Consider the following 27,131-nt stretch of genomic DNA (forward strand, 5'->3'; position numbering starts at 1 on the left):
ATTACCTGAGTCTTTAAAACTAGTTCTTGATAGTAAAACCAAAAATGCTAACACACAACAAGTTGTCAACAGAGGGAGCAAACTGAAAAGATTATTCTAAGAAGCCCAGGTGCCTTTCGTCTCCTAAACTCTTAAAACTGATACATAACATTGCAATGCACTCTTCACCTCCAAAACAATTTTCTAACCTCACCCAAATATCCCTGCTTGTCTACCTGCAGCAAAGGGGGAAAAAAAATCCTGAGGGGTGACAACAACACCAAGTGGTAAAACTCAGGTGTGTTTTTCCCGACGACAGAAAACTTCTCACTTGTCAGTGTACAGTTTTAAAATTCATTAAAAATTCCTAATTTGTAATTGAAGTAGAAAGCCCTGACCTATAAAACACACAAATGTATAATTACATCTGTTATCGGCTAAATGTAAGATCTGTATATGGGCTTTACTGCAATTATTAGTTAAGCACATTTCTTACATGTAATTGCATTTAGATCTACAGGTAAAAATGCTGTAAAGCACCACTGATCTCCTAAATTAGATGTGCAGCTTCCAAGACAATGAGGTAAGACGCAGTCATGGATTTTAGGGATAGGCTATGTTATGATCTGGTGTGGGAAACTACAGACGAGTGGCTTGAGCCACCCACATTATACACTGCTTACTGTGTGGATGCTGGAAGCTTCTCAAAAGCTCACCTGGGAAGACAGCACTACATTGTATGAGAATACATTTCTTCTCTCTCAGAAGTACACAATAGATTAATGACCTGAAACAGTGCACTGGGTTAAGACTGCCTCGAGTGTTCAAAGACCCTCCTGCCAACACCTGGTGGAAGCTGAATGAAACCTCACCACTGAAAAGCTGAGAACTTGACTGCAAAAAACCGTTCTGTAAAAAGCTAAATTTGTAACAGGCAGAAAGTAGGAGTTGGGCTGCCTGGTCAACCTCCAATATGGAAAAGGTGTTTTAGCAGAGGTCTAGGCAATTATTCACAAGGAGTTTCTTCAACAGACTTGGGCATAGATCTGGATCTGCCAGTTTCTTTGTTCCAGTAATTAGGTTCTACCTCAGGTCGGCCACACGCCTTCTCTTGTTTTCTTTGGCCAGCTTGAAGACTCCCTTGTCTTCACTCTGGTGAATCACAAGTTCCCCTGGCAGAAAATCATGTTTGAAATCCTTGAGGACAGCTTCCTTTAAATTAAATTTCCTTTAAAAAGCGAAGTAGGGCAAAGACATTAAGAATAAAATCTTGAGTGAAGGCAACAGCCTTGAAACATTAATCAAAGGAGGAGAAGCAATGTTTGCCTCATGCTGGAAAGATGTACTTGAAACTTCACCTTAGAAGTGCGAAGATGAAAGCACTGTGTTTCATCATCACTTGTGCCAGTTCTGGTAAAAAGATCTCCACGATGATGCTCCCACTTCTTGTCTGAATAGGCAAAGTAATATTCTTTGACTTTACGTTCTCTTAAATGCCAATCTCTTTTTAAGAGTCTCTCAACACAAAACCAAAGGCAAAAAGGAAATGTTCTTCTTCAAAGCACTTAGAACAAAAATGGCAAAGCAATGAACAAAATGCAGCCCACGAAAGGAGTAATGGGTGATACGTCTCTGTAATAACATCCTGTATTGTGTTTTAGTGCACAAGCTGCTGAAATGCTGACAACATCCAAGATTCAATCTAAAACATGCAAGATGCCAGTAGGTAATCTAACTTAGCTCTGTGTATCTGAGTACAAGCTAAGTGAACGACCATACTTGCAGTAATAGCTGTCCATTAAATGTGCACAGTACTTATACCTTGTATATTTATATATATAACAATTCCTGTACAGAGTGACCTTATGTGCTTCTAAGGGATATATATTTATAAATAACCTCTATGTATGGAGTTTCAATGTATATCTTACATAATTGCCTTTAAATGGCTCTATAAACAATCTGAAATTACTACTTTGCACTGCAAAAACATTAACTCATTGATTATACACTACTGTTTAGGAGTGAGGTCTTCTACGGAAGCTTTCAGTGTGTATTTCGGGCACGGTCAGGCACGGCCTATTTTCCTCTTTTGACTGTGACCTAGTTGTGAAATGCACCCCTTAGACCTCAGAACCTGGCAGCGAGGAGCCTGCTCGGACCTACCTCGATGATGGCCCCGTCAGGCAGCCTGAGGAAGCGCCTGTGGAGCTCCTGGGAGCCGCTGAGGTGAACCGTGTAGACGCAGATGTGCACGGTGGTGCCACCCCGGCAGCCGGCTGCGGCGACACGGATTCCGTCCTGGCGCTGCAGGTCGGGGCTGGAGACACCCGGCTGGCCGGCGTGGTCCTTCCAGATGTAATCAGACACTGCCACCTAGTGAAACACAGCCCCCCCCGGGCCCCGGACACGCACACACACAGAGACCCCCACCCCCCACCGCAGGAACACATTTAATTAACTGCTGGCGAGAGCTTAACCGATTTAAAATGATTTTACAATAAATCTGCAAAGCCTGTACCATACGCGGTGCTTGCACGGAGTTCTCTGCTACATATTTTTTTATGACATAGATCTAAATAGAAGAGATAGACAAATCCCTAGGGTATATTCTATAAAGTTAATTCTGCACAGATGAAGCTGTAATTGACTCCCGTATTAACCAAAAGTAGGGAGATCAAGCAGGGTAGGTTAAACAATAAAATGGCAATGCTGATTAAAAAAAAAAAAAAAAAAAAAAAAAAAAAAAAAAAGCTTCCCAAGAATTTTGTGAGCCATTATTTGTATTTCTCTCTCTTTGAGAAGCCTTTGCTCCTGTACCCACAAGCGCTTTTTGGTCTCTGAACTCTGTATAATATTAAAATAACCTTGTGCTGCTAACTGAATTGTAGATGAGGCAGAGTAAATTAGGTGTATTTTAGGGCATTGTGTAAAGCTAGTTTATTAACAGTTACCTGGCTTCCTAGTTTGCTCTAGACGTGTTTGCTTTAGTAGGTTTTGTATCCCCCTACATCAGTCAGAATTTCCATTTAGCCTTTTTCATGTTAGTTCTTTACACAGGCTGAGCAGATTTCAAGATTTCAGACAGATCATGGCACAAGGCTTAAACACCCTTTATCCTTAACTAGAAATTATGATGAGAAGCATTATTTTTATACTGCCCCTGAAGTGCAAGCTTAAGCTTTTTAACCCTCACTTTTGCAAGACCTTTTTGTCATTCATTCTCTCCCATGAGATGCTGTTCCTGTTTGTAGAAGGAAAGGATTGCTAATACATCCTTACAATACATCAGCATGCTCTTCTCAAACACTTCAATATAATGTAGACAAAATACCACTTTTGCTGGCTTAGCACATGCTTTTTCTTTCAAGAATGTGTATTACACTGGCAGAAATGATTGGAACACAAAGCTAGCTAAAGAAAAGCTCTCATTTAAGACAGGTACATCGAAACCTTCTTGTGCATAGTTTCGCTTTTACTTTTTGCTGAAATTAAGAGGTCAGATTCTTACAAGAGATCTCAAAAACCAGATACAAATTTTTCCCCTCACTTGGGAAAAGTTAGATTTAGCTCAGTTTGCTTGTGCTCCAGTTCACATTTCCCCAGCTGTTCTTACGCATTACAAGGAATCCCATAACTAGCACAGTGTGCCAATGCCACGATCCTGACGTGCATGCTGCTATTACGAGCCACTGCCTTAGGAGAGGATTTGTTTTAGGTAAATTAAGGAAGCAAGAACACATAGAGGAAATTATCTCCAACTCTTTTCCAGCAATGACAGAGCAAAAGGATACTTCATTTTAGTGCCAGCTTCCATTTACATCAGCCCTATTCAAATTTTTTACATTTTAAAAAAAGGAAAAGTCATTTGAAATTTAAGGTAAAATAAGGACTGTCTGAATTTTCCACACCAAAGTCTCTGGGGTTCAAAGGGTTTCATTCAGGACAACATGTTAGGAACATAGAGCAGCCATAAGAAAGGACAAGCCCTGTATTTTCTTCTGTCTACCACACAACACACATCCCTGCGTTACACAGTGTTCTATAAGAATTAACGTGGCCAGTGGTCTCAAGAAAGCAGGAAGGCAACTTCTATTGGTACAGTGTTGGCTTGAACACAGACAAGCAGCTGCAAGAGCTGCCACACCACAGCTCCTGCAATGGTTACCCTCTGCCCCCATCCCAGTGTCTCACCAACAAAACTTCTAACCTGTCCAGTTCAAGAGCACCAAGGCTTTCCTGGCCTTGTGTCTCCTCCCTGATCTATGGCTTCAGGAAAGATAAATGGTTGAGAGATCCAGCTCAGAAACTCAGTCTTCAGGAAACACAGTAAACAGGATTATCTCTGTCGCGATCTCCTTTTATGCTAGAAGTGTTTTCCCTGCATTGCTAGCTTCCTTTGTTCAAAGATTTCTTCCACCCTGAATCAGTCCCATGCTTTCCCCTGCTTCTTGGCTGATCTTTATCTTACCCCACTTTCACTGAACCTGCTTGTTCTTCTCTTGTGCTTGTCGCTATCAATTAACAAGGTGCTATAGTGGTAATGCATGTTTAGCAAGCCATGGATATGAACACCACGTCTTTCTTTGCAGCTTTCTTTTGCCCATTTGAGCTGTGAGCTCTGGTGGCAAAAACATGCATTCTGTACTTGTCCAGCACAGGGGAGTGAATGGATCTTCCACTACTTTTACACAAATAAATTACCACTTTTTTTTAATCAGTACCAGACCTGAGTGTAATTTACAACATACAGTTACTGTGAGGAAGCCAAAGACATGTTACTCAAACCTTTGTGCCTGAGCAAACCTTCACTTTGCCAGGGCAAAGGCCTTCTTTGGAAGTTCTTGGCTCTGGGTGCCATTCCTGGGACACCATATCCATATGGGACCAGGTATGGCATCAGAAGTCTCTGTCATCCTCCCCAAGAGCAGACAGTTCTGCAGGAGAGTGAGAGCACACAAACCCATCTGATCCGTTGACACATTTCAAGATCTGGTGAACTCCCTCTGAGGACATTGATGTGACCAGCCAAGAGAACACGATATTGTTCTGCATGTCCTCCTCCCAACTCCCCTCAATTCCCCCTCAAAAAAAAAAAGAAACAAACAAAAAAACAAAAAAACAAAAAAAAAACAAAAAAAAAAACCCACACCCAAAAACCCAAACAAGCAAACAAACAAAAAACCCCACAGATTGATCATCTGACAACTGAAAAAGAAAAGGCACCACCAAAATTGATAGTGCTGGGGTGAGTTGCATGCCTTGATCTGGGGTAGACACTAGAAAGGAAGGAAAGAGGACCCTTCATCTGGAGCATCACTCATTAACTCTTCCTCAAAGTCACCTGCTAGTGTGAGCTTGCCTGAAAGCAGACTCTTCAATATGTGGAAGGATATAAAATTTGAATACCACTTCCAGGAAGGGGGAGCAGCTCTGTTTGTGGCTGTGTATTTAAAGAACCCAGCACAGAAGGACCTTTCCATTCCCTCCTTGCTAGCAGCATCTGAAAGTATTTGGCAGACAGATGTCCACTGCCTTGAAACTCTCAAAACACATTTCTGTGAAGTGATAGGTCACTAGAGAGCTGCTGTGGCCTACATAACCTGAAGTAAGCTCGAAAAGTAAACTCTACTGTCATCTGAAATTTCTATCATTAAGTTAATCAAAAATGTCCATTCATTTCTACAGGAATACAATACGAGTTAATAAATCCACTGAGACAGGCTAGTCAAGAGACTGTGCATATAGGACATGTCAGAGAAACTGAAGTAGCAATGATCTAGATTCACAAGGGCTGACAAGAAACCACAAAATGCCAGAGCAGTGTACAGTAATCCTTAAATGAAATTCATCTTTCAGCAGAAAAACACATTAAGGATGGTAATTCAATGATAAAAGAGGCAGGCCAGAACAGGTTCAAATGCTGAATATTTCACAACATAACTTAATTAAAGCGGGACTGTGAGGCTGTTAATTGCTTTACAATAGTTCAGCTTCAAATGAGGTCTGATATGAGTGCCCTTATAGTTTATTTGTTTATATTATTATAATCATAAAATGTTACATTGACCTAATGCAAATGTACAGTTTTCACTGGCCTTTATTATGTTGGCAGTTTTTTCTCATTTTGGTCCTCCTATTTTTGTGCAAGTATGAGAAAGAAAGAACTGGGAGGAAGGGTCATGAATTTAGGTCAGATCAGATGATTCATTAGGTCTCATGTGGGTTTAAGTCTTATTAATAATTTTAATACATTCTTCCTTGACAACAATGATTTCAATCACTGCTCTTTAACGTGCACCGTGACGTAAAAACACACAGGTTTTTAAAAGAGTGGAACGTGTTTCTCCTACAAAAAAGGTAAATTATGTCAACCCTTTGGAAATTACAGTGCATAACCTAGAAAAAAGACAAAAATACATTTGTAAGTAAAAATACAAATGTATTTTGTTGTATAAAGGTATTATGCCACACCAAGTGTAGAGAAATACTTTATCAAAGTAGAATACATTTTAAAAACAAATATATTGATAGATGTATATTTATAAATATATTACACAACTGAGGCACAGCCAATTAATATTACCAATATTTCCTAGGTCAGGGGACACAAATGCCCTGCTAGAGTGTAAAGGTACTTGATGATTTTATTGTTTGTCAGCTTTTGTGGAAGAAGAGAAGAAAGAATATTTCCTCAGATTTTCTGAATTATAATGGAAATAAGAGGAAGATTGATTTCTAATGTCTTAAAAAAAAAGACATCAGCATGAAAATAGTTCTTTTAAAAAAGTTGAGAATTATACATGTGTGTCCAAAGACTTGATTATGATTAATACTGATTCTTAGCTGTTTGCAGCAGTATTATTATTAGCAATGTCATGTGAATCAGTTCAAGGCTCATACATTGCAAAATGTATAAAAAACCCTGTTTGAAAACAGCATATAAAGAAAATGAATAAAATTAGTAAAATGGACCAAATTGACCAGTTGAGAATGCTTAGAACTGAATGCTGGTCATGACAAATAATTAGCAAAAGTTACAAGCTGTTAACTTTAGTCAAAAGGGCAAAAAAAGTGTTGAAACGATAGGAAAAAAAAAAAGACATCAAAAGTCGAGGGTGCTGTATTTACTTCAAGCGACTTTCATAAACATGGGAAGTGCATTTTCTGTGGTGAGAGTTGTAAATATGGGAATTACTGTCCTGGAGGCAATCTCTGTTAAAACAGTGTCGCTTTACAATTAAAAAAAAAAAAAAGCTGGCTAGTGCTAACCTCTGAGGGAAGCACAGCACCCCTCAAGTATTACAAACCTTATTTCTGACAAACTGTTGCTAAAAGCCTTGCCAGCAACTCCGGTAGAAGAAGAATTTACATGGAAATATCTAAAAACATCCTCCCTGTCCATGCCAAAGGCACCTTGGTTGTGTCCAGGTTCCAGTGAGGTTACAACTGAACCTCAGTCAGAATTAGATGTGACAAGAGGGGAAACTTTCCAAGCCACTGCAGGAAGGATGGGGCACTTTACAAATCATGAAAATGAACTCGGTTTGAATAAATCATGAAATTGGAGGAATTGCAAGCAAAGGCACGAACAAGAAAAGGCATTGGGATTGCCAAAACTCATACCACCATGAGAAAGCCACACCAGCACTCCTCATATTTAACCCTTGCACACATTTATGCAAGTGCAGTGTGCTTTGGTGGGTGCTCTCACTCCTGGGGCAGTAATGAGGCACGTGAGAGTCTCAGGTTAGCAAAGGCCTTTGTGGGCTCCTGGTAACTCTGCAGAGAGATAACTCACTTCTAGATTGTCCTATTTATGAACATCATGGACCAGCATAAGGGACCAGTAGTATCCAGGAATTGTTTGTTCCAGTCAAATTATGAATGCCTGAAGCATTGTTGTTACAGTCTTCCCTGATTTATTTAACAAACAGACATGGAGAGACTAAATGGTGAAAAAAGGCACATACCGAGAATAACCTCTTTGTAAATTACTAAGGAGAAATTCCAAAATAGATTTGTGGAAAGCTGCTTAGCATCATAACACTAGGAAACAGCAGAAGGTCTTTTTGTTTCTGATTTGCAGTAATATCCTATTTATGGATATGTCCAGTGAACAGCAATGCAGATCTTTTCTAGGGGATGATTTTCATCTCCTGCTTTTAGATATTACAGAATGCAGCCACATATTCTTTAGCTACACTACACACACTCCTTGTGTAGTCTGCTGCTCACCATCCCATTTTTTCAGATCTAAATTGTTTGTGGTTTTAAGCATCCACACTTCAGTCACCCATTAAAAAATACAAATGTAGAAATACTATCTTCCAAACAATAATAAATCTGGGAAAAAGTCATCTCAAGAACTAAGTCAAGGAAAACTGATATTCAATGCAGCAAAAACCTTAGTGAGTAAAAGCCACAGCTTTCTTGCATTTCCTCGTGCATAGCAGTGTCTTTGTCCATTGATTTGCCCTAAGGAAAAGAGATAAAATACACTCCCTTCCTAGTCCAGAGCATCCTGCTATATTCCAAGCCCAGAGTGGGTTTGGTTCAGATGGGCAAGAGAAATCTCTCTCTATGCTTCATTTCCCAAATTTTATAAGGGATGCTGGAATCAGTTACTTAAGAAAGCATCTTGAGTAACTTCAGACAGACAGGATTTTATATACAAAAGTGTTTAGGAAAAGTTATTTTCCCTATGGAAGTCAGGATTTTAATGCATACAAGGGCATATCTGTGTAAATAAGAGTGTCTGCTATTCATTATCTGCTCATCAACATTTGTTACTCATTACTCTTGTATTTACAAATGTAATGCAGTCAAAAAGCAGAAATAATACTATATGACTTTGGTGACCAAAAATACACCAGAAACAACAAATAGTAAATAGATCCATGTAGCAGTTCATCTTATGGGATAAAGTTTGCCCACAGAAGACATTCTCTGAAAATTTCGTGAAAATAACCCTGATAGATCTGTAAGTAACAATGCCGTTCAAAAACAGTATGTAAACAGTAAACAAAGGATCCAAGTTTGTCAATTAATTTATTGGCAATGAGCATTTTATTTTTACTGTTTGGAACTGACTAAATGCAGAGAAAAGATAGTTAAAAGAAACAAGTCTGTGTTCACAGATTGCATTCACTTGGTCCAAGACCATGTGCATTCAAGATGTATGTCTGGGAATGAGACAGGCTTTTATTCACCTGTGACTTACATCAGATGGACAGATCTTTTCCTGGCAGCTAAATAACGTTTTTAAACCTGGAACATTACATGCACACTAAATCAGCTGAGAACTTAAAAGTATAATACATTGGACTAGTGGCTTCCAGTTACATCTTCTTCAGCTTCAGAAAATTTCCTCCTGTGCAGGCAGTGGCATAGTGTATCCCTGTGCTAGTGGGGTCCAGCACAGTGTGAATGGTGTTCTTGTGGAAGGTGTCTTTTGAATTTTAATTTCTATTTTCCTTTTTTTAATTCAAACTACAGCAAAACTGCTGTAAGGTTTTACTAAGTACCAAAATATTCCCAGTTTGCTTATTTAGACCCAGCTTTCTTTTGAAGCAGAAGGAAGGGGGAAATGAAAGTGAAACAAGAAAGCAAATTTGAACACTTTTAGCAAAACATGTGAACACCTGTGAAGGGTGGTTGTCCTCTTTTAGTAATACTGTAATTTTTGCTCTGATCTTTCAGTAACCCTAAGTACACTGACTACTCCAGCACAGATGTTAATTGCTAGCAAACATTTACCTCAGAAATATCTAGAATGTCTCACTCACATTGTAGCCCCATTGCTTCAGCACTGTAGAGACAGGTAGAAATGGGCTGCTCGCAGAACAAGGAGTTAACAGCCTGTGTTGAGATCAGAGGACATTTATGTGGCTACTTGCTTTACTGTCCATAAATTATCTTTTCCAAACAATCACCAGCAATCAGATGCTTTCTTGCAGACATCACTGCCGAAATGGGCCACGGAGGAGGAACTGAAAGAAAAAGGTTTCACAGACAAATCCCTGGCAGGGTGGAGAGTAGTGGAAGGGTCTGGCATGTTTTTGTAATCCGTGATGTTAAAGCAAATGTTCGCTTCATTATAGAAAAGAAGGAAGGAAGAAAATTAAGATAGCAGAGGTTTGGGTATTCCTTTGTGATTAGGGTTGATAATCTCCATTCTCATCTCATGCCCTCTGCCTTCCTCACCCCAAGGTTGTTTTTTTGCTTCCATAAGGCCAGCATCCCAACTGCAAGCTGATCAGAAACTAAACCAAAAGGGTCTCAATTGCTAAGGGATTTCCTTGTCAGTTTACTCCTTATTTTTCCTGTGCCAGGGTTTTATTGTCGGCTCTTGCAGACAGATTAACCCTGCCTGGAATTGATGCTTCTCTAGAAATCTAGGAATGGAAATCCATTGTAACAATAAGAGACAAAGAGTTAAAGGTTCATGGAAGTTTGCATGAGCCTTCAACAGGGTGTGCAAACCAGTTGGGTCTGCCACACTTGCAAAAGTAACTTGCAAGATCAGGATGTCTCCCAAAGCTCTCAGAGTGCACCAAGAGCCTCTCAGCAATGCCTTCTTCCCTGCTTCATTTAAGAAACCAGATAGCAAGAATTCTTCTTACAATAATATTTTCCACTTGTAGCACACTATTGCCAGAAGGTCCCCTTTGTGGTATTTCAGCAGTTTTGTCTTCAGCTCAAGCAGGAACCACGAAATGTACAAAAAACAAACTTATAAACAAAGCAAAAATTAGTGCTAAGAACCCTAAGAAATGTTTTATGCTACAGCTTGAAGTTTTGTGCAAAGGGGTGGCGTGATATTATACACGCAAGAAAGATTCTGATCGCATTTAATTTATCTTACTAGTTTACTTTTTCTGAATTAAAAGTTACTGTCTGAGATATCCAGAAACAATTGTATTGTGTTACTGAATTTGATGTGCTTGGTTTGTAGAAAAATGGTTTAGTCTACTGTGACCAATTGTCTATTATAATGAAGCTTATTATTAATGGAGTATACTCTTATATCCTTATTTTTTCCTTCTCAGAAGATAGCAGAGTTCAGCATCCGATAAACATGTAAATTGCATTTTTCTTTTCACACAGGACAGATTTCAACTTCTGAACCAGCAGTCAACAAAGATTCCCCCAGCTGCTAGGGAAAAAAAAAAAAAAGTAAGTATTTGTGAAGAAAGGCATAATAAGATCAGAGGGAAGCCTGTCATAAAAATGCACATTGCATAATACATGATGGATCAGTTCTATTATTTAACTTTTGCATAGATATAACAATACAGAGATATGCTAACCATCATAGTCAGCATTAATTTACAGTGGGAAAAATAATTAGAATCTCACTTTTTCTGAAGAATGGAGTGAAAATGTAAACAATGCTTCCCTCCAGGCAAGTGCTTTATCAACTTGACAGGTGCATTTGAATTTCCATGGGTGGGGGACATAATAGGTTATTTATGTGTCATTTTAATAGAAAGGCCCAACCATCAAGATGGACAGGAGACTTTATCAGTACTGCTGTTTGCAACTAATCCACCAATTTAATACCCCATGAAAATACCTGCAACAAAACCTGGACATTTTTCTTTTCCACTCCATTATAGGCAAATCAATATGGGTGCTATTCATCTCAAATCTTTGGCTCAGCAGGTGCCCACTACACAGAGCTCCTCACAACACTGGTGCACTGGCACAGCCACATAAACATAGACACTTTGACTTCTGGTGCCATCAGTGACTCCACCACAGGATCACATCATTGCACTTGGATCACTAGTTTACCCCCACGTAGAAGTAAGCAATAAAAAAATCTTTTTTCTGGAGCTCTTTTTTTCTTGTTTTGGTTTGGTTTTGAGAAGAAAAAATCCAGTTTGAGAAGAAAAAATAAGTTTCTGATTACTATACTTTTATCTGAAGTAGCCACTCCCTAATTTTCACAAACAGTATGTTCCTGGCTGGAGAACAGCCACAAGCCATATAAATATTATATACATCTCCTAGCTGCAACATGTTTCTTTACACAAATTTGCCATAAAAAAGAAAGATGCCAAAACGTGTACTCTAGTCACACCTTCTTGTGCTTTAGCTCTGCTAAAAGTTGCGGGTTTTTTGTCCTGTGTAGGGCTGTGACCTTGAGTCACACATAGCCCCAGTGTGACCCAGGGTAAATTTGGTAGCCATGCTCCAATTTCTTCTTCCTCTTCCCTCCTTGATAATGTCATCTGTACTAGCACAGGTTCCCCCTGTACTTATCTACACAGCTATTGATGCCACATTTTTAACACACAACATATGCTAACAGCCCCCCAGTCTTTTACTGCTCTCTGTGTGTGTGTATGCGTGTGTGTGTGTCTGTGTTTATATGTGTGCACAGTCAAAATCAGCCTGATCCACACCAGAAAAAAAAATATTTTCCATTAAGGAATCCTTAAAAATAACCCAACCAATTTTGAGGGCTGAAGGTTTTCATTATTGCAAGCCCATCCTCATCTGTCTGCAAAACTCCAGTTTCGAGATTCACAACCCATCAGGGTCTACATGGACTGGAAGACAGTCCCCAATGAGCCTGAAAAGCTTTGGGGTGCATCTAAGGAGGACAGAGGTAATGAGATCATCCACCATTCCCATGTCCACTCAGAAGTGTGCTCTAGTTCTGTACAGATAATTCTTTTCTAAGACAGGTAGGGCTCCAGAGATGTTTCAAGTATGTAACTGGAAGTATCTTTACACTCCCTGGGTAAATCCTCAGCCTAGCTACTCCTGAAACTTTTTGCAAAAGCAAGCAATTCATAAGGACATAAATCTGATTAAAAACAGACCTGGGACATTTCCTATGCTCAGTCTTTCAGTCTGCAAAGCGCATGAATCCCTGTGGTTAATTAGGAAATATTACTCATAGTAAGATCCAGTTAAAATAAAATGCATGTTGCCTGAACATAGCATCTTAATAAGTTTCAGAAACAGTCATTCCCCATTTTCCTCCCACAGCTTCCAGCTTGGTGACCATGTTTTCTGGTGGGAGGACAATGCCACTGCTCCCACTTGCAGAGAAGGACAGCATGCTGCCCTCTCTCCCAGGGGTCACTGAGGTGCTCACAGCAGTGGGGTTGAAGGCCAGATAAAATCCCCTGGGAGCACTGTAAAGCAGTGCTTGACACTGGGACAAGGGAAGGGAGCCTGGGAAAGGCACAGTCTGGGAGGGCATAACTTGAGCCTTCAGCCCACAACAGGGGGGAGGTAATATCTCTTTCCTGTGTGAAAGCACCTTGTAGTTCACTCATATGTTACCACAAGAGGTATATCATAAGTTAGAAAGGGTAAGTGTCGAAAAAAACTCAAATAAATTAAGTTAGTCTCAAATGATATATTAAAAGGCAGCTAAGTCTGGGCAGAAGACCATAGTAGCAAAAGATGAAACTGCAGGATGCTGGGTTGGCGAAACAAACAGACCTGGAAGTTTAAATTTTAACAAGGTTTTATACCAGCATCTATTTCTTGCTCTGATTGGATAGGAACTCCTTCCACAAATCATGTCAGGAATGTAAGCAGAATGTCAGTTCACCATCCTCATCACATCAGACAGTGGATAAGGAGCAGGAAGATGACAGTTTACTCCCTAATGATTTTGCTTCAATTCTGATAGCTTAATATAGGACAGGTTTCTTATCCACTCACAGAACTAATGAGAGATGTCCCTATTTTACACTAGATTTTTATTACGTAGTGAAGATATAAAAAAAGGTGAACATTGAAAATTACTTTGGTCTGAGTAAAGCTGACGGAGCTTATGCTACATGGAATACAAAAAATAGCACCCATAACTGGCACATTTACCTTCAAAAGGGCAGTTTTTGAGAAAACTATTAGTAAAATTAACAATAGATCTTTAAAAATATAGATCTAATGTCTTTTCACCATTTGTTCTAAGTAAATTTTATGCCTCTTACAGTGGGATTTGTATCACATTGTATAAATCTTTAATTCCAGTGGAAAACATATACTGTATCACAGTTTAGATAATAAACTGAAGTAATTTCATATTTCATTAAAAAATATGTTTTCTGCCTTTTATGTGTGCTCGATTCACTGCATCTCTGGTGCTTTTATGCTGGTGTAGCTACTTTGATCAAGTAAAATCAGAGGAAGGGACAGTAGCACATGAATGTATCATACCCACACATTTTGTGTTATTTAACTGTAACCAGAATGTTTCCTCATTGTCATAGAAAAACGTATCAATCTACAGAATGCTAAGCATAGAAAAATCTATCAAATTAGTGTATTATTCAAGAAGAAAAGGGGCAAGTGTGGCCAAGATTAGTGTAAAGCCTTCTGAAGTTGGCAGAGTTAACAAAAACTTGGCTGATATTTTCAAGGATCGAAAGCACCAAGAGTTGGTTTCTGGGCACTGAAATTACTTTAGATTGATTTAGCTGTCCACTCCAGTTTTTTAGTACATGTAGAAGTGTGAGTTTCCAATCAGAACACCATTACTGAGCTCTTTGCTGGTTCCTTTTCTCATTATGTGGGATGGGGATTTCTTCTGGGAAGGAATGAGCCCCATTCAAAATAAATCAGAAAACACTCAGCATATCTCTTACTTCAAGCACATTTTGATGGTTTGGTTTTAGAGAAATACTTCCAAAAGGCTGTTGATTTCCAAAGTCTTAGTACATAGGAAATAGAGATATTCCATCACTTTCTCAAGTTAAGATATATTTTGAGAAAAAATAATGAGAAAAATATTTTGAGATCTTTTCTGGGAGTTAATCTGGGAAAGGGTATTTAAGAATTATTTTTTCTTTCATATTACAGACACATTTCCCATAATTGCAAGAGGATCATCAGTCTTGTTTGACTCTTCCTTATTTAAGCCGTTTCTAGCCAACTGCACCTTGCATTTCTAGTTAAGATTACAAATTAAAGATCAGGCTATATTAGTATGCCATCACCCATCCAAAGCACTCTCCTGTTTGCCCAGACTATCTTCTTTCTTGAAGCAGGACCAGCTCCAGGCATAGCTAAAGCAGGCAGAGGCCTGGGACATGAGTTTTCCTTCTCCATCTCCTTTGCCTGCAGCAGTGCCCCAGCAGCGAGACTGGTGCCTGCTGCTGCAGCCAGGGAACATCCCTGTGCTGGGCTGCTCCTCTAGAGACAGCAAGACCAAAGGTAGCTTGGGAGGCTCCATCCTAACTGTCATGCAGCAGCCAAAACCACCCTGTCTGTGTGGTAGCAGCACCTCATTTTACCTGTGCTGCAAAGAAATCTTGAACTTGAGATGCTGTGGACAAGGACTGCTGACAATAGAGTTTATTCTGGATTTAGCTAAAAACAGACAAGTGCTATAGTGTCCTGTCTGGCAAAAGCCATTTCAACAGAACGCTAATTGGAATTCCCAGAATTAGATCATGTGTGGCCCCTCGGAGCCTGAGCTATCTTAAACCCTAAAGTGTGATCTTTAATAACTAATTTTAGAATCCAGTTTCTGTTTCCTAGGATAACTCTAGTATTTGTGAAACAAATTGCCTCTCCAACTTCCAGCATAAATGGATATATATACACAATAATTCATTGAAATAGAATGGCTGGAAGAATTACTTTAATCTTCTCTGCCTTGAGATGCTGCAGTTCTGTTTTCCAGACTTGTGTTTTCCTCACAGTCTGTTCATACTTCACAGATACATTAGCACGTAATATATCTCTTTACTGATCCATTTATCCACCCATAACTCTCAGAGATAATTCTATCTATTTTCCTTCAAAGTTTTCATCTGCACATCAGTATCTTCTGCTTCTTGTACTCAGAAAAATGACAGAAGAAAAACCATAGAATTGCAGAATCACAGAACGGTTTGGGTTGGAAGGGAACTTAAAGATTATCTAGTTTCAACCCCCACTACCATGGGCAGGGCCACCTTACACTAAACCAGATTTCTTAAAGCCCCATCCAACCTAGCCCTGAACAGTTCCAGGGATGGGGCATCCACAACTTCTATGGGCAATCTCAGAGCCCAGAGTGCCAGTGCCTCACCACCCTCACAGTAAAGAATTCCTTCCTAAAACGTTCTCAAAAGTCCCTGAACAGATAGCATCCAAGGTAGAAGCAACCCAATTAGGTTCTGGTGCACCATGCAACCTCATGTCCTCACATTCTTGTTGGTGGTTTGAGAATTTCAAAAGCAACTGCTTATAGAATCAGCCACTATGTGGGAAGAAAAAGAAACCAAAATAGGCATTGGGCATTGTTACAGTCCAGTTGGTCTCAGGCAGGAGGAAAGATTTGCAATGGGTTGAAACCTCAAAGATGTTGTACAAGTGACTACATCCAAACTAAGAGCTATGTTATAGAGCAGGAGGGTATCAGGTGAACTGTAAAACTAAAACTATACAGCAGAGGAAAGATGCCTAAACTCAGATGTTTCAAGGTCATTATTATCTTTGATGGTTTAAGTTTATTATTGTCCATACCTGATTAAAAAAAAAAAAAAAGGACATGCTTCTTTCATGACTAACTTCTGTGCTTTTTAAAGTTCCACTTCTATACTGGTTACATATGAAAAAAAATAAAAGGTACATACCATAAATTTACTACAGATTTTATAGAGTATTTAGACAGCATTAGATGCTCAGGTACCTAACAAATTACTTGATCTTTGTATCTTGTTCAGATAAAGGATTTAAAAGTGGCAAAGAATAAGGAAAAAGCAATTGGAGTGGTATGAACAAACTATGCTGATTTAGAAGCCAAGCCAAATAAAAACCATTACAATAGAGTTTCAAAAAGTTATGTTTGCAATTTAAAATACCCATAGGGCAGATCTGACTTACATGACCAACACTTAATGTATAGTACGTGATAAGATGACACATGCAGTTTTGCAACTTGGCAGTAATTCAGAAAAAGAATACTTTGCCGGCCATTAACAATTTCTGAGCAATGTGTTCATTTATTATCTATGTCTGTAGTTGAGTTCCTGAGTGATTATAGTTATAACAGTGTCTTCTCATGTAATCTTAGGACACCAAAAGCTGCACAGCAAAATGAAAGTAAGGATTAATAAATGACCTCCCTCCTTGCTCATGCTAACATTTCACTAAATTCACATCCAGAGTTTGCTTTCTGCTATTAAATGCAAATCAAGAGAAGCTGCCACAGATCTACAGGGCAGATGATACAAGAACCGGGCCTGCACTTTAGTAAAGGGCCTTGAGAGGTGTGTGTGTGTGAGAAAGAGAGCAGGGAGGAGAAGCAGTATGAACATTATGTTGAAATATTTTAACATGCTTTAACACACCTTAATAGTCCCATACAGGGAACCCAAACTAAAATAGTAGGCAACAATGAGCAATCATGGTTTAATGCTGGCACAGTTTAAATAATATATCAAGATTCAGGGGTTTGGGGTTTTATGTTTTTATTTGGGGAGGGTTTTTTTGGAAATGAGTGCTTATTTTTCAATGGAGCTGGTACTGACTTGCAGCTGTTTGATATTAGAGGCAAGACCTACCAGCCTTCAAACCTCACATTAGAAACAGACCTTTGGCCAAGTTGTGTCTTCGTTTAGACCTTGGCAACCCTGCTTACATCAGTGGGGGTAATTTGACCTCTCATTTGAATAATGCAGTGCGATGATACGGTTCTGGTTTGTGTTTTCTGTGATTGTTTCAGTCTAAATGCAACAACTCCCTGGATTGTGTGCGAGATGAAAATGCCTTCCAGAGGTAACAGAGGCACAGATACAGCAATCATTTGCCTGATCTGACAAATCATGTGGCAGGCACAGGTCACAACACCTTGCCAATCTGGCAACAAACATACCTGCTAGGACCACTCCTTGCACTGAAAGGATCAGAAAAGGTACTGTGGATGATGGCAAGGCAGCAGGAACTCAGAGCAGAGGGAGCAGCTTCCTGGCACAAGTGAAGTATGTGAGTGTACATGATCTTTTGAATGAAGAAATGTCCCTTCTCTCTTCCCCAAACAAAGTCAGGTTCTAAAGTAAGCAAAATTCAGCCCAGACTAGAGAAAAAAACCTTTCAGTTGAAAGAGCTGCATTAGAACAGGATTAATGTCATAGTAAATATGCTTCAGTAATCCACTGATTGTATCATTATTTCTCTGAATTTAGGGAAGTTATGAAAATGGTTGTTTGTGTTCTGTCTGAAACAGCTTTTACTCTCTTATGAAAAAAAAAAAAGGAATTAGAGTATTAGAATGCTTCAGGAAATAAGAAAAATCTTTGACCTATGGTAACTTTCAACATTCATAGATATGAAAAACAAAACGTCACAGAGTTGCAAACATGAAAAAATACTGTGAGCTCTCTGTTTATTTTTGTTGGTTTGTTTATTGCACAAAACATCTCCTTGCTCAATTGCAGTGATAATGATTCTCCAAAAAAGCCTGGGCTGAGAGTCTGAATCCTAAGCTTTTAAGTTAGAATCTCTGCCTGGCTACACATCAGTCAGAAAAGAAACAACAAACTCTAGTCACAATGATGCCCCATCACCACAAAAACAGAATGAACATATTTGAACTGCAGTATCTTTGCCTTATTCAGGAATTTTCATTAGGTTTTGTTTAAACTGTTCAACCTTTCTTGTGCAGGCAGAAGAGAGTTTTGTTCCATGGAACTAAAGAAAAACAAAACCAATCTTTTAAAGCCAAAACATTTGGTTCAATCCATCTCTAAATCCTATTATACATTCAACAAATGACAGTAATAACCCTCACTGATCAGAGATGAGGTTATATATGGCGGACCAAGCAGAGTTCCTCCATGGTTAGGCACTGTCAGGTTTGAAAATCATAAATCCTTGTCTCTTTGTACACTACTCAGGCCTTTTCACACAGCTCTGGCACACATTTATGCCCAAGCTAGACCTTTGTTGAGATGTCAGAACACCATAAATGAGAGTCAAACACCAGGCACTTACAACAGACAACACTACTTGCACCATCACCAGTGCAAAATCAATGATGTTTTTATTTTCTGGCAGATTTGACTCACTTATTTTCATGGTGTTTCGCATTCAGCTTGACAATAAATAAAAATTCAACAGGCATTTATAGTAAATAATAATGATGGAAGTGTTGCCTCACTCATGATTGCTTACCCTCTCCAGTACCCCAGCATTTGGAGTGTAAACAGTCCAGAAGAATCTTGTCTTTACTAAAAGATTCCAGTATTTTGTTTTGGTTTTGAGGCTTTTTGTTTGTTATTTGCCATTTTTGGTGTTTTTCTCCCTCCCTATTCCCCCAGAAGCCCATTCCGGATTTTTTAAAATTTTCATCACAGGGTACTCATTTGGAAGCTACCCCAAGGGTTGATTTCAAGTATTTAGTATCACATACAAATAAATTAACACCAAAGAGACATTGAAATCAATGTAAATACTGCTTTTGTGATGTCTAGAAGTTGTTTATAGCTTCTCAAGCTGGCTGTATATGAGTGACATCAGTCCTGGTCCACATGCACGCTTTTCAGAGTGCGAGCAAGAGGAAATTGAGGGTAAAGACTCAAAACCAGTCATAATCAGTTGTCATGTCATTCTCACTCATGCACATATGTTTATACTTCTACTTGCAAAAACTGATCAAGAAAATATTTTGGATACTTTACTATTGCTGGGCCTCCTTTTCTTTTAGTACAACATCTAACTGCATGCCTTCAATGTCTTTGCAAGTGCCTCCATGGTCCAAAGTTCTCCAGCCATAAAGCATTCCATACAGGGAGCTGTGGCACCTTGGTCCCTGACCCAGCCCAGCTGAATATCTCTGTCCTTAGATGAAGAGTGATGAAAAGGGGCCATTTCAACCCTAGAAGCTCTCCCCATGCAGGCTAAAGCACCTTCTCCGTCACTGGCAGGACATCTGGTCAGTTTAAAGTTATCACAAAAAAACGTGCAGTGCTTTTCTGACGAGCAGTATGCCTGTGCCACGGTGGGTGCTCAACATCCATCAGATATCTGATTGCACATCTATTTTCTTTGAAGAATACTTCTCAATTCCTAAAATTTCTCTCCTCTACACACCCATGCTGAGCTGGCTCCACCACAGTGGCCAGGACTCACTTGTTCAGATACAGAACAAAAAGGTCATCCTGGCCCCCACTTGTCACAGAGGTGGGGGACCAAGGGATGGCAGAAATGGTCAGCCAAGCCCACAGAAGCCACGGTACAGAGAAAGAAGACTCTGGGTTGGCCAACCATGTCCTGGGTACATCAGAAACAGCATGGCCAGCCGGTCAAAAGAGAGGATTTTCCAGCTCTGCTCTGCACTGAGGTGGCCTCACGTTGAGTGCTGGGGGCAATTTTGGGCACCACAATATAAGAAAGAAGCTAAGCTCTTAAAGAGCATCCAAAGGAGGATGAGGAAGATGATGAAGAGCCTTAAGGGGAAGCCATATGAGGAGCGGCTGAGGTCACTTGGTCTATTCACTTGGCCTGAAGAAGACTGAGGGAAGACCTCATTGTGCTCTACAATTTCCTTATGAAGGGGAGGGACAGATACAGGAGGGACAGATACTAATCTCTTCTCTGTGGTGATCAGTTACAGGACCTGAAGGAGTGGCCTGAAGTTGTGTTGGGAGAGGTTTAGGTTGGATATTAGAAAAAAGTTCTTCCCCCATAGGGTGGTTGGGCACTGGAACAGGCTCCCCAGGGAAGCTGGTCATGGCACCATGACTGGCAGAGTTCAAGAAGATTTTGTACAATGCTCTTGGGCACATGGTGTGATTCTTGGGGCTGTTCTGTGCAGGGTCACGAGCTCTACTTAATGATCCTTGTGGGTCACTTACAAATCAGAATATTCTTTGAGTCTATGATTCTGTAAATTTTGGAGAGGAAGAAGACAAGAATGGATGGGGCTATGACAGAAAGAACAGAGCTTTCAAGAAGGCACTTTTAAAGTCAGACCACCCAGATCTTTTCACATTCCAAAGATCTCTCTCCCTGTCACTGGAGCAAGCAATTTGGAGTTGTGGACACCACAGACTCAGATACTCTGAAATGGGGGATGCTGACCATACCAAACAACGCCCATTGAGGAGGGCGTTGAGGCTGAACCAGGCTGCATGCAAACACACTGCTCCAACCCTGGCACTGCTGTTTGACCACAGAGGTCTGCTGCATGCCGATGGAAGTTCTGCCTCCCTCATCCTGTGCAAGGGCCTGATGAAATATGAGGGGCTTATGTCAGTGTCACACCTACCTACTGAGCCAAAGGCACCCACTGCTCTTTGTAGCCCTGAAGGCGTGCATACATCCAAAGGGTGCTGCCCAGACTTAAGCATGATGCGGGATAACTTTTGCCAATAAAATATTTCCCATCTGTCCCAAATACTAACAATTACCCCAACCCCACAAAAACCATTTGAAAAGACACTAGTTGGCAAACACCAAAATTAACTAGCATCCTCCAAGTTGTTATTCAAGCTGCAGTACACACTGCTTCAAACAATGCCATTTATAAAGCGATAATGAAAGGAACTAGTCTATAAACCTTTTCCCTAGCTGCAGGAGGGCTTAGGCTCCCAGGTTCACAAGCCTTCATTTTATTTGAAGCCCATCAGACTTCAGCAAAGAGGAAACAATCAAGGTAAAGAGAAGAGTAATCCTAAAAAGCTTAACAAGGTACTATCGTGCATGTTTTTTTCTCTGCCTATATTGACTTTGAAAGAGACAGAAACCAGCTTTCTACCTTTACTACATTGTTTCCCACTTGTTAAATGGCAATGCATAGGCCAAGTGTGTTCCATAAGGCTAAAATAAGCATCCTTCTTTGTGAACTAGTGAAGTAAGGATCCAGTTGGCAGGCTTGCTCTCTCAGGCAAGACTCATAAATACAAAAGGAGGTTTATCTGAGAAAAGTCTAAATTACGAGTTCTGAATGGGTAATCTCAGCTGCAAAAGAAAACAAGGCTGGGGAGGTTTTTATGCCGTGACTGAGCTTAAGCTTCAAGCCTGCAGGCTAGTGCTACTCAGAGTGTTTCTGATGGGATAATTTTCTATGCAAAAAGACTGATTCATTGAAGAATTACTCATGTCATGGCCAACGTGCCAATTTCAATGGCCGTTCATCTGACAGGCGCAACAACCCCTTCTGAAATGTTTTAAATGACCAGGTGCAATTTTCCTATTTTTAAATAACCTTTCGTGGTTACTCTAGCCAGCCAAATGCCCTGCAGAACCAGATGAGGTGCTCCCACTGCTGTAGCTTAGGCAAGGTTCAGGAGGAGCACAGCTCCCTAAGGCGCTGCCTAGCTTTGCCCTTCCCCTTTTCCTCTCTCATTTTGAGGAAACAGAAATTCAGTCCTAGTGCCTGATGGTATCACTGAAATGCTGTATCAACATGCTGATCCTAGAGTCACTGGGTAAATTATGCAAGTTAGGTCTGTAATCCGGGAGCCTGATATGCAAATAAGTCCCTGCACCCAGTCAGTGTAGGAAATAAACAACCCAGAAGAACTACTGAGGTGATCCCAAACCTTCTGCTAGGATCAGTGAGAGGTATTCAAAGCCAACAGAAGAGGAGGCCCTAGGATTTATGTGGATGTAGATTGTCTGAACAGTGCCCATTTTGATCAGGGTGTTGTGAGGCTCAAAGTTTGGCTTCATCTTCATCAGATCATGCCAAAGTTAAAAGCTGCCAGCCTTTTCCCTTGATCATTTCTCTACATTCCTCTCTAGAACTGTATAATTTTATTCTAAAAATGTGGATTTTTAAAAGTCCATTCTGGTTTTGACAAAACTAAGTCTCAAAACAATAAATCCATATAACCTGCTGTACTTACATGTCACGTGAAAGGCATGATTTTATACCTCTGTCTGGCCACTGAGAGACCTGTCAGATTTGCCATTAATATTAATACACAAACCCTTACTCAAACTCAACTCCCATTTAACTGTTTAGGCTAAAATTTTGCAAGATGAAAAGAACAGCTTTCAAAATACAGGAAAAATCCAGAGCACGCGACCACATTTCACAGGTCAGTGGCTGGGATAGCAGGAGCTGCTGAAGGAGAGCTGAAGGAACAAACTTGCTCAGGGGCATTTTAGCACTCTTGTGATACGATACCCATTATTCATCAGCATGCAACAATCCCCTCTCCAGATGAAAAACACTACAGATCATGTTCCTAATAAAACAGTCAATTTGCCTCCTTCTCTTTTTTGTTGTTGGAAGGAATTCCTTACAACCTCACCTCCCTGGGGCATGTCTTCCTCTCCCCCTTTGTCGATCAGGAGAAAACAAGGCTCTGTTCAACAACAAAGTCTTGCTGGCCGGCCTCAGAGATGCTCATACCAGGTTTCAGACCGAGCCAGGAAATTACTGTTGGTTTGGATGCTCTGATTATTGCTAAGATTGGGAAAATTATGTAGATGGGAAGCATGGTGAGAGCACATTTCCGCCCCGACAAACACGTCATTGTGAAAATCGTGACCCCTTCAGGAAACTTCAGCATATGAGCTCTGGACAGGGCTTTCAGGCTTCAGCAGAGGAAGTCTATTCCATCCCCTATTCTTAAGCTTCCAAGGGTAGCTACTTCAAATCCACAGCTGGGGTTGTAGCCCATTGAGACCACAGGTATCAGTGTATCTACAGCAGGAAGGACAGGTATCCTGGCTGAGTCCTATGACTTACATTCATTCTGCCTACATTTGGTTTTAGCTATGACAAAGCTCACCTGTAGGCACAGCTTACTTTGCCTTAAGAGCTCAGGTTAGGATAGAAAACAGAATGGACCTGTTTGGGCTTGAGAGTGAGTGTGTATCTTTGCAAAACTCACTGCATAGGCAAAACCTCAGCCATCCCATTAAGTCTCCTGGAACTGTTTCACACAGCCAGTGTGTATACACTGTTACACACTGACTGCTGTCAGTGTGTGAAATTTTTCATTTAAATATCATTATTTCCCAGAATATTTAAAGGTCATTACTAGAAAGCAAGCTACTTAGGCTTCAGTTTTGTAACATTAAGTGTTCTCTAATGCATCTAAAGTAATTCAGTCTTTGTCAGCAGCCTTATGTGTGACAATTAAAAAATGGTGGTAAATTTAATTTCCTTTAAAAGAAGAAATAAAGAGCCTGATCTGCAAAACCATTCTTGCAGTTACATACACAACTGACACCTGAGCTTCATGCTTTTGCATATGCAAGCTCACAACCACTTGGTAATTTAGATTCTACCTTGGTTAAGAATTTCACATACCCCTACCCTGACTAAATTAATGGCCATCAGCAGTACCCTGCCCAAGCTCAGAGGATATCTGAAGCCAGAGTTGTAATAAGATGAATTACATCTTAAATAGAAAGTTTAGTAATTAGAGAAGACTGAGATCTTTTAAAACCATATCCTTGGAAGAAAGGAAATTTGTTTAGCACCGAGGAGTATAAATCAGAATTTTTTAAACAAATTCTAGTTTTTAAACAGCTACACATACCCATAATGGACAACAACACAATAACTTTTCCATAACGTGAGTTTCTTCTTAAGCCCCACATGTTAGTGATTACAGTATGTCTTTAAATCATCAGGGTTGATATTTCATGTAGCATTTTTACTCACTATTTTAACTTTGAACGTTCTCATTATTCAGATATATTGCTAATTTTTTTCAGAATCCTGCTAAGGTACTGTTCTTGAGGTGTTGCATATGTCAGATGAGTTACCTGTATTAAATCCTCCAAGAGAACAATCAAGTGCAGGGAGTAACCTTGTCTACAGCACTAACATAACCTTGTTTACAGCACTGCCCGACAACCATACGAGAGACCTATTGGCTAATTCTGTTTTGTGCAAAAAATGAAGAGTCAGCTGATTTTTGTTACAAAGAATAGGAATCACCGTTGTTAAATAAGTGACTGTCCTGGGGGTTTTCAGAACTGCTCACATCATACTTCAACCTACCAAGGGGAGGAGGGAGTCATTGTATGAATTACTCCTGCAATATTTCATGAGCTAGTAAATTTTCCGTGGAAATTATCCAGCTTGATGTAAATGTCTGTATTTCAAACCTCACAAGAGTCTGATTTAGAAGAGAAATAGTGCTCGTTTACTGCAGCTTCATTGAAGACAAAGATGGAGAGAACCTGAAGTGTTGAAATGTTAACGTTCCAAGAAAACTAATTATCATATTTTCACTTGCAAACTTCAAGCCTGATGCTAATTAATCTCTGTGGAAAGGCTGTGTATGAATCAAATTATAATGTAAGTCAGATTATACAGGATGAGATGTATAACATACCCTGCCACTGAGGAGAAACAAAATGGATTGCTTGCACAGAAATGACAAAAAACTCAAAGAGCTTGCTCTTCATTAGTGCACCGATCTGTACCAGCCGGCTGATGACAGATTCACCCCAACGGAGTGTTGCAAACCACCTTGGATTTTCAAAAGTTTGCCTGTGGTCACAAATTATCTAGATGCAAGGAGAAAAAAACTATTTGACTGAGCAAACCTTGATGTGGCACTTGCAGAGTTCTGTTGTGAAAACATCTTGAGGGCAATCAAGTGCCATTAGCACATGTCAATGAGGCTTCCCATGAATTACTACAAAAATTACAGTTAAGTGTACTCCTCCTCCATCACTGTCCAATGTCTCTGACAAAAGAATTTGGATGTCTGTTGAAGTAACAGAGAAATTAACACCTGTCTGCCAGTGTATACTCAGCAGATTATTTGTTTGGTTCACCTTTAACACCTTTATATAATTAATTTATTGATTATAGGATTAAAATTATTTGTTACGTTTTACTCCGGAAATACTATATTGTGCATATAAAGGGGATTGTAAAGGAGACTTGAATAAATCAGTTCTCATTTAAAAGGGAAACAAAATACATATTGAAAGGGGAAATAAAATACATGTTTTCTAAACACAGGATAATGTTTACTACCTCTCTAAGTAAATTCCACGGAGTCTGAGTAAGTCATTTTGTTTTCAATTTATAGACTTACCATGAACCTGCCAACCCAAAAAAGAAATGCTGCAAGTAGATCATAGTAACTGCAGCCACATAGTTTGCCTTCCTTTTTATCTGTTTTTATTGTATTAACTTACTGTCGTGCAACTTTCAGATTCAGAGAAGCTTGCATAGATGTGGGGGTTTTAATCTGTGTTTTCTCCTTTTTTAAGTTATTTTTTTCTCTTTAACATGGAATAAAGCAAGTCCTGTGCAGTGTTACTTTACCAGTTCAATTTCTAATGCTGTTTCCATTAGTTTACTTGTTGATTATATCCGTTCTACCATTGTTATAATTTATTACAAGGCCTCTTTTTGTGTGCACATCTGTTTAAGCAGTTCCACTCGCTAGACCTTTCCACACAAGCAAAAGAAGGTTTTCCTTTACCTAGACTGCATTACCTTGTTTTCCACAGCTTGCACTTGCATGCTTTCTGATGAATTACTAATCAACAGTTGTGAGGTTTAATGGCATACCAGGGTATGGTCAGCATATTTGACTATTCCAGATGCTTCCAAACATCTGAATTTCCCCCCTTTCTTCTTTTCACCCACCACTCCCTGAGGACTAAATACTCTAAAGGAATAGAAAGCAAAATATTTCAGAATCACATGGCCAATTCAATCCTACACAATTCAAGGCCTTGTCTTTTCATACAGAAATAATTTTGGTTTAAATCTAGGAAGCAACAGAGTGCTACCCTCTTTTCTGACCTTACTTTTTGCTCTGTTTTCTTTAACATCCCATTACGGGGCTGGGCCTTCCCTCTGCTTATCTCTGACTTTCAATCTCCATTTAATATTTTTTAAAAATTCAGACTCTGCGTTCAGTAATTTATCCCAGATGAGAATCTGACCTTAGACACACAGACCACGAAGAAGTTCAGTGAGACATGGCCCAATTTCCTCCCCTCCCCTTTGCTTACACAGATAGATGAAAATTCTGTCCCCAGTAAAGTCAGTGGAACTTTTGCTGTTTACTGCAAGGGGTCGAGGTTCTCCTCCTACAATTTCTGTAGCAGATAGGTGATTACACATCACCTTAACATGCCGAGCTAAATTGTTCTGGACTAGCAGGGTAGTTTGTTTGTACTGGCTGAATCAATTGTGCAATACCCCAGATCAACACAGTGATTTATTGATACTGGCATTTAAGGAATTAAATTCT

The 27,131-nt window shown here is 39.7% G+C and overlaps 1 protein-coding gene across 1 annotated transcript in view; it reads right to left on the reverse strand.

The window, feature by feature from the left end:
• The window catches only part of LOC134552961 (uncharacterized), a 98,409-nt gene that overhangs the window by 10,175 nt on the left and 61,103 nt on the right, over positions 1 to 27,131 (reverse strand). The window contains exon 8 of the mRNA XM_063402195.1: positions 2,146 to 2,355. Within this exon, the coding sequence (XP_063258265.1) occupies positions 2,146 to 2,355 (210 nt within the window). The remainder of the gene's footprint in view (positions 1 to 2,145; positions 2,356 to 27,131) is intronic.

Source organism: Prinia subflava, chromosome 1 (genome assembly GCF_021018805.1).
Source record: "Prinia subflava isolate CZ2003 ecotype Zambia chromosome 1, Cam_Psub_1.2, whole genome shotgun sequence".
Lineage (NCBI taxonomy): Eukaryota > Metazoa > Chordata > Aves > Passeriformes > Cisticolidae > Prinia > Prinia subflava.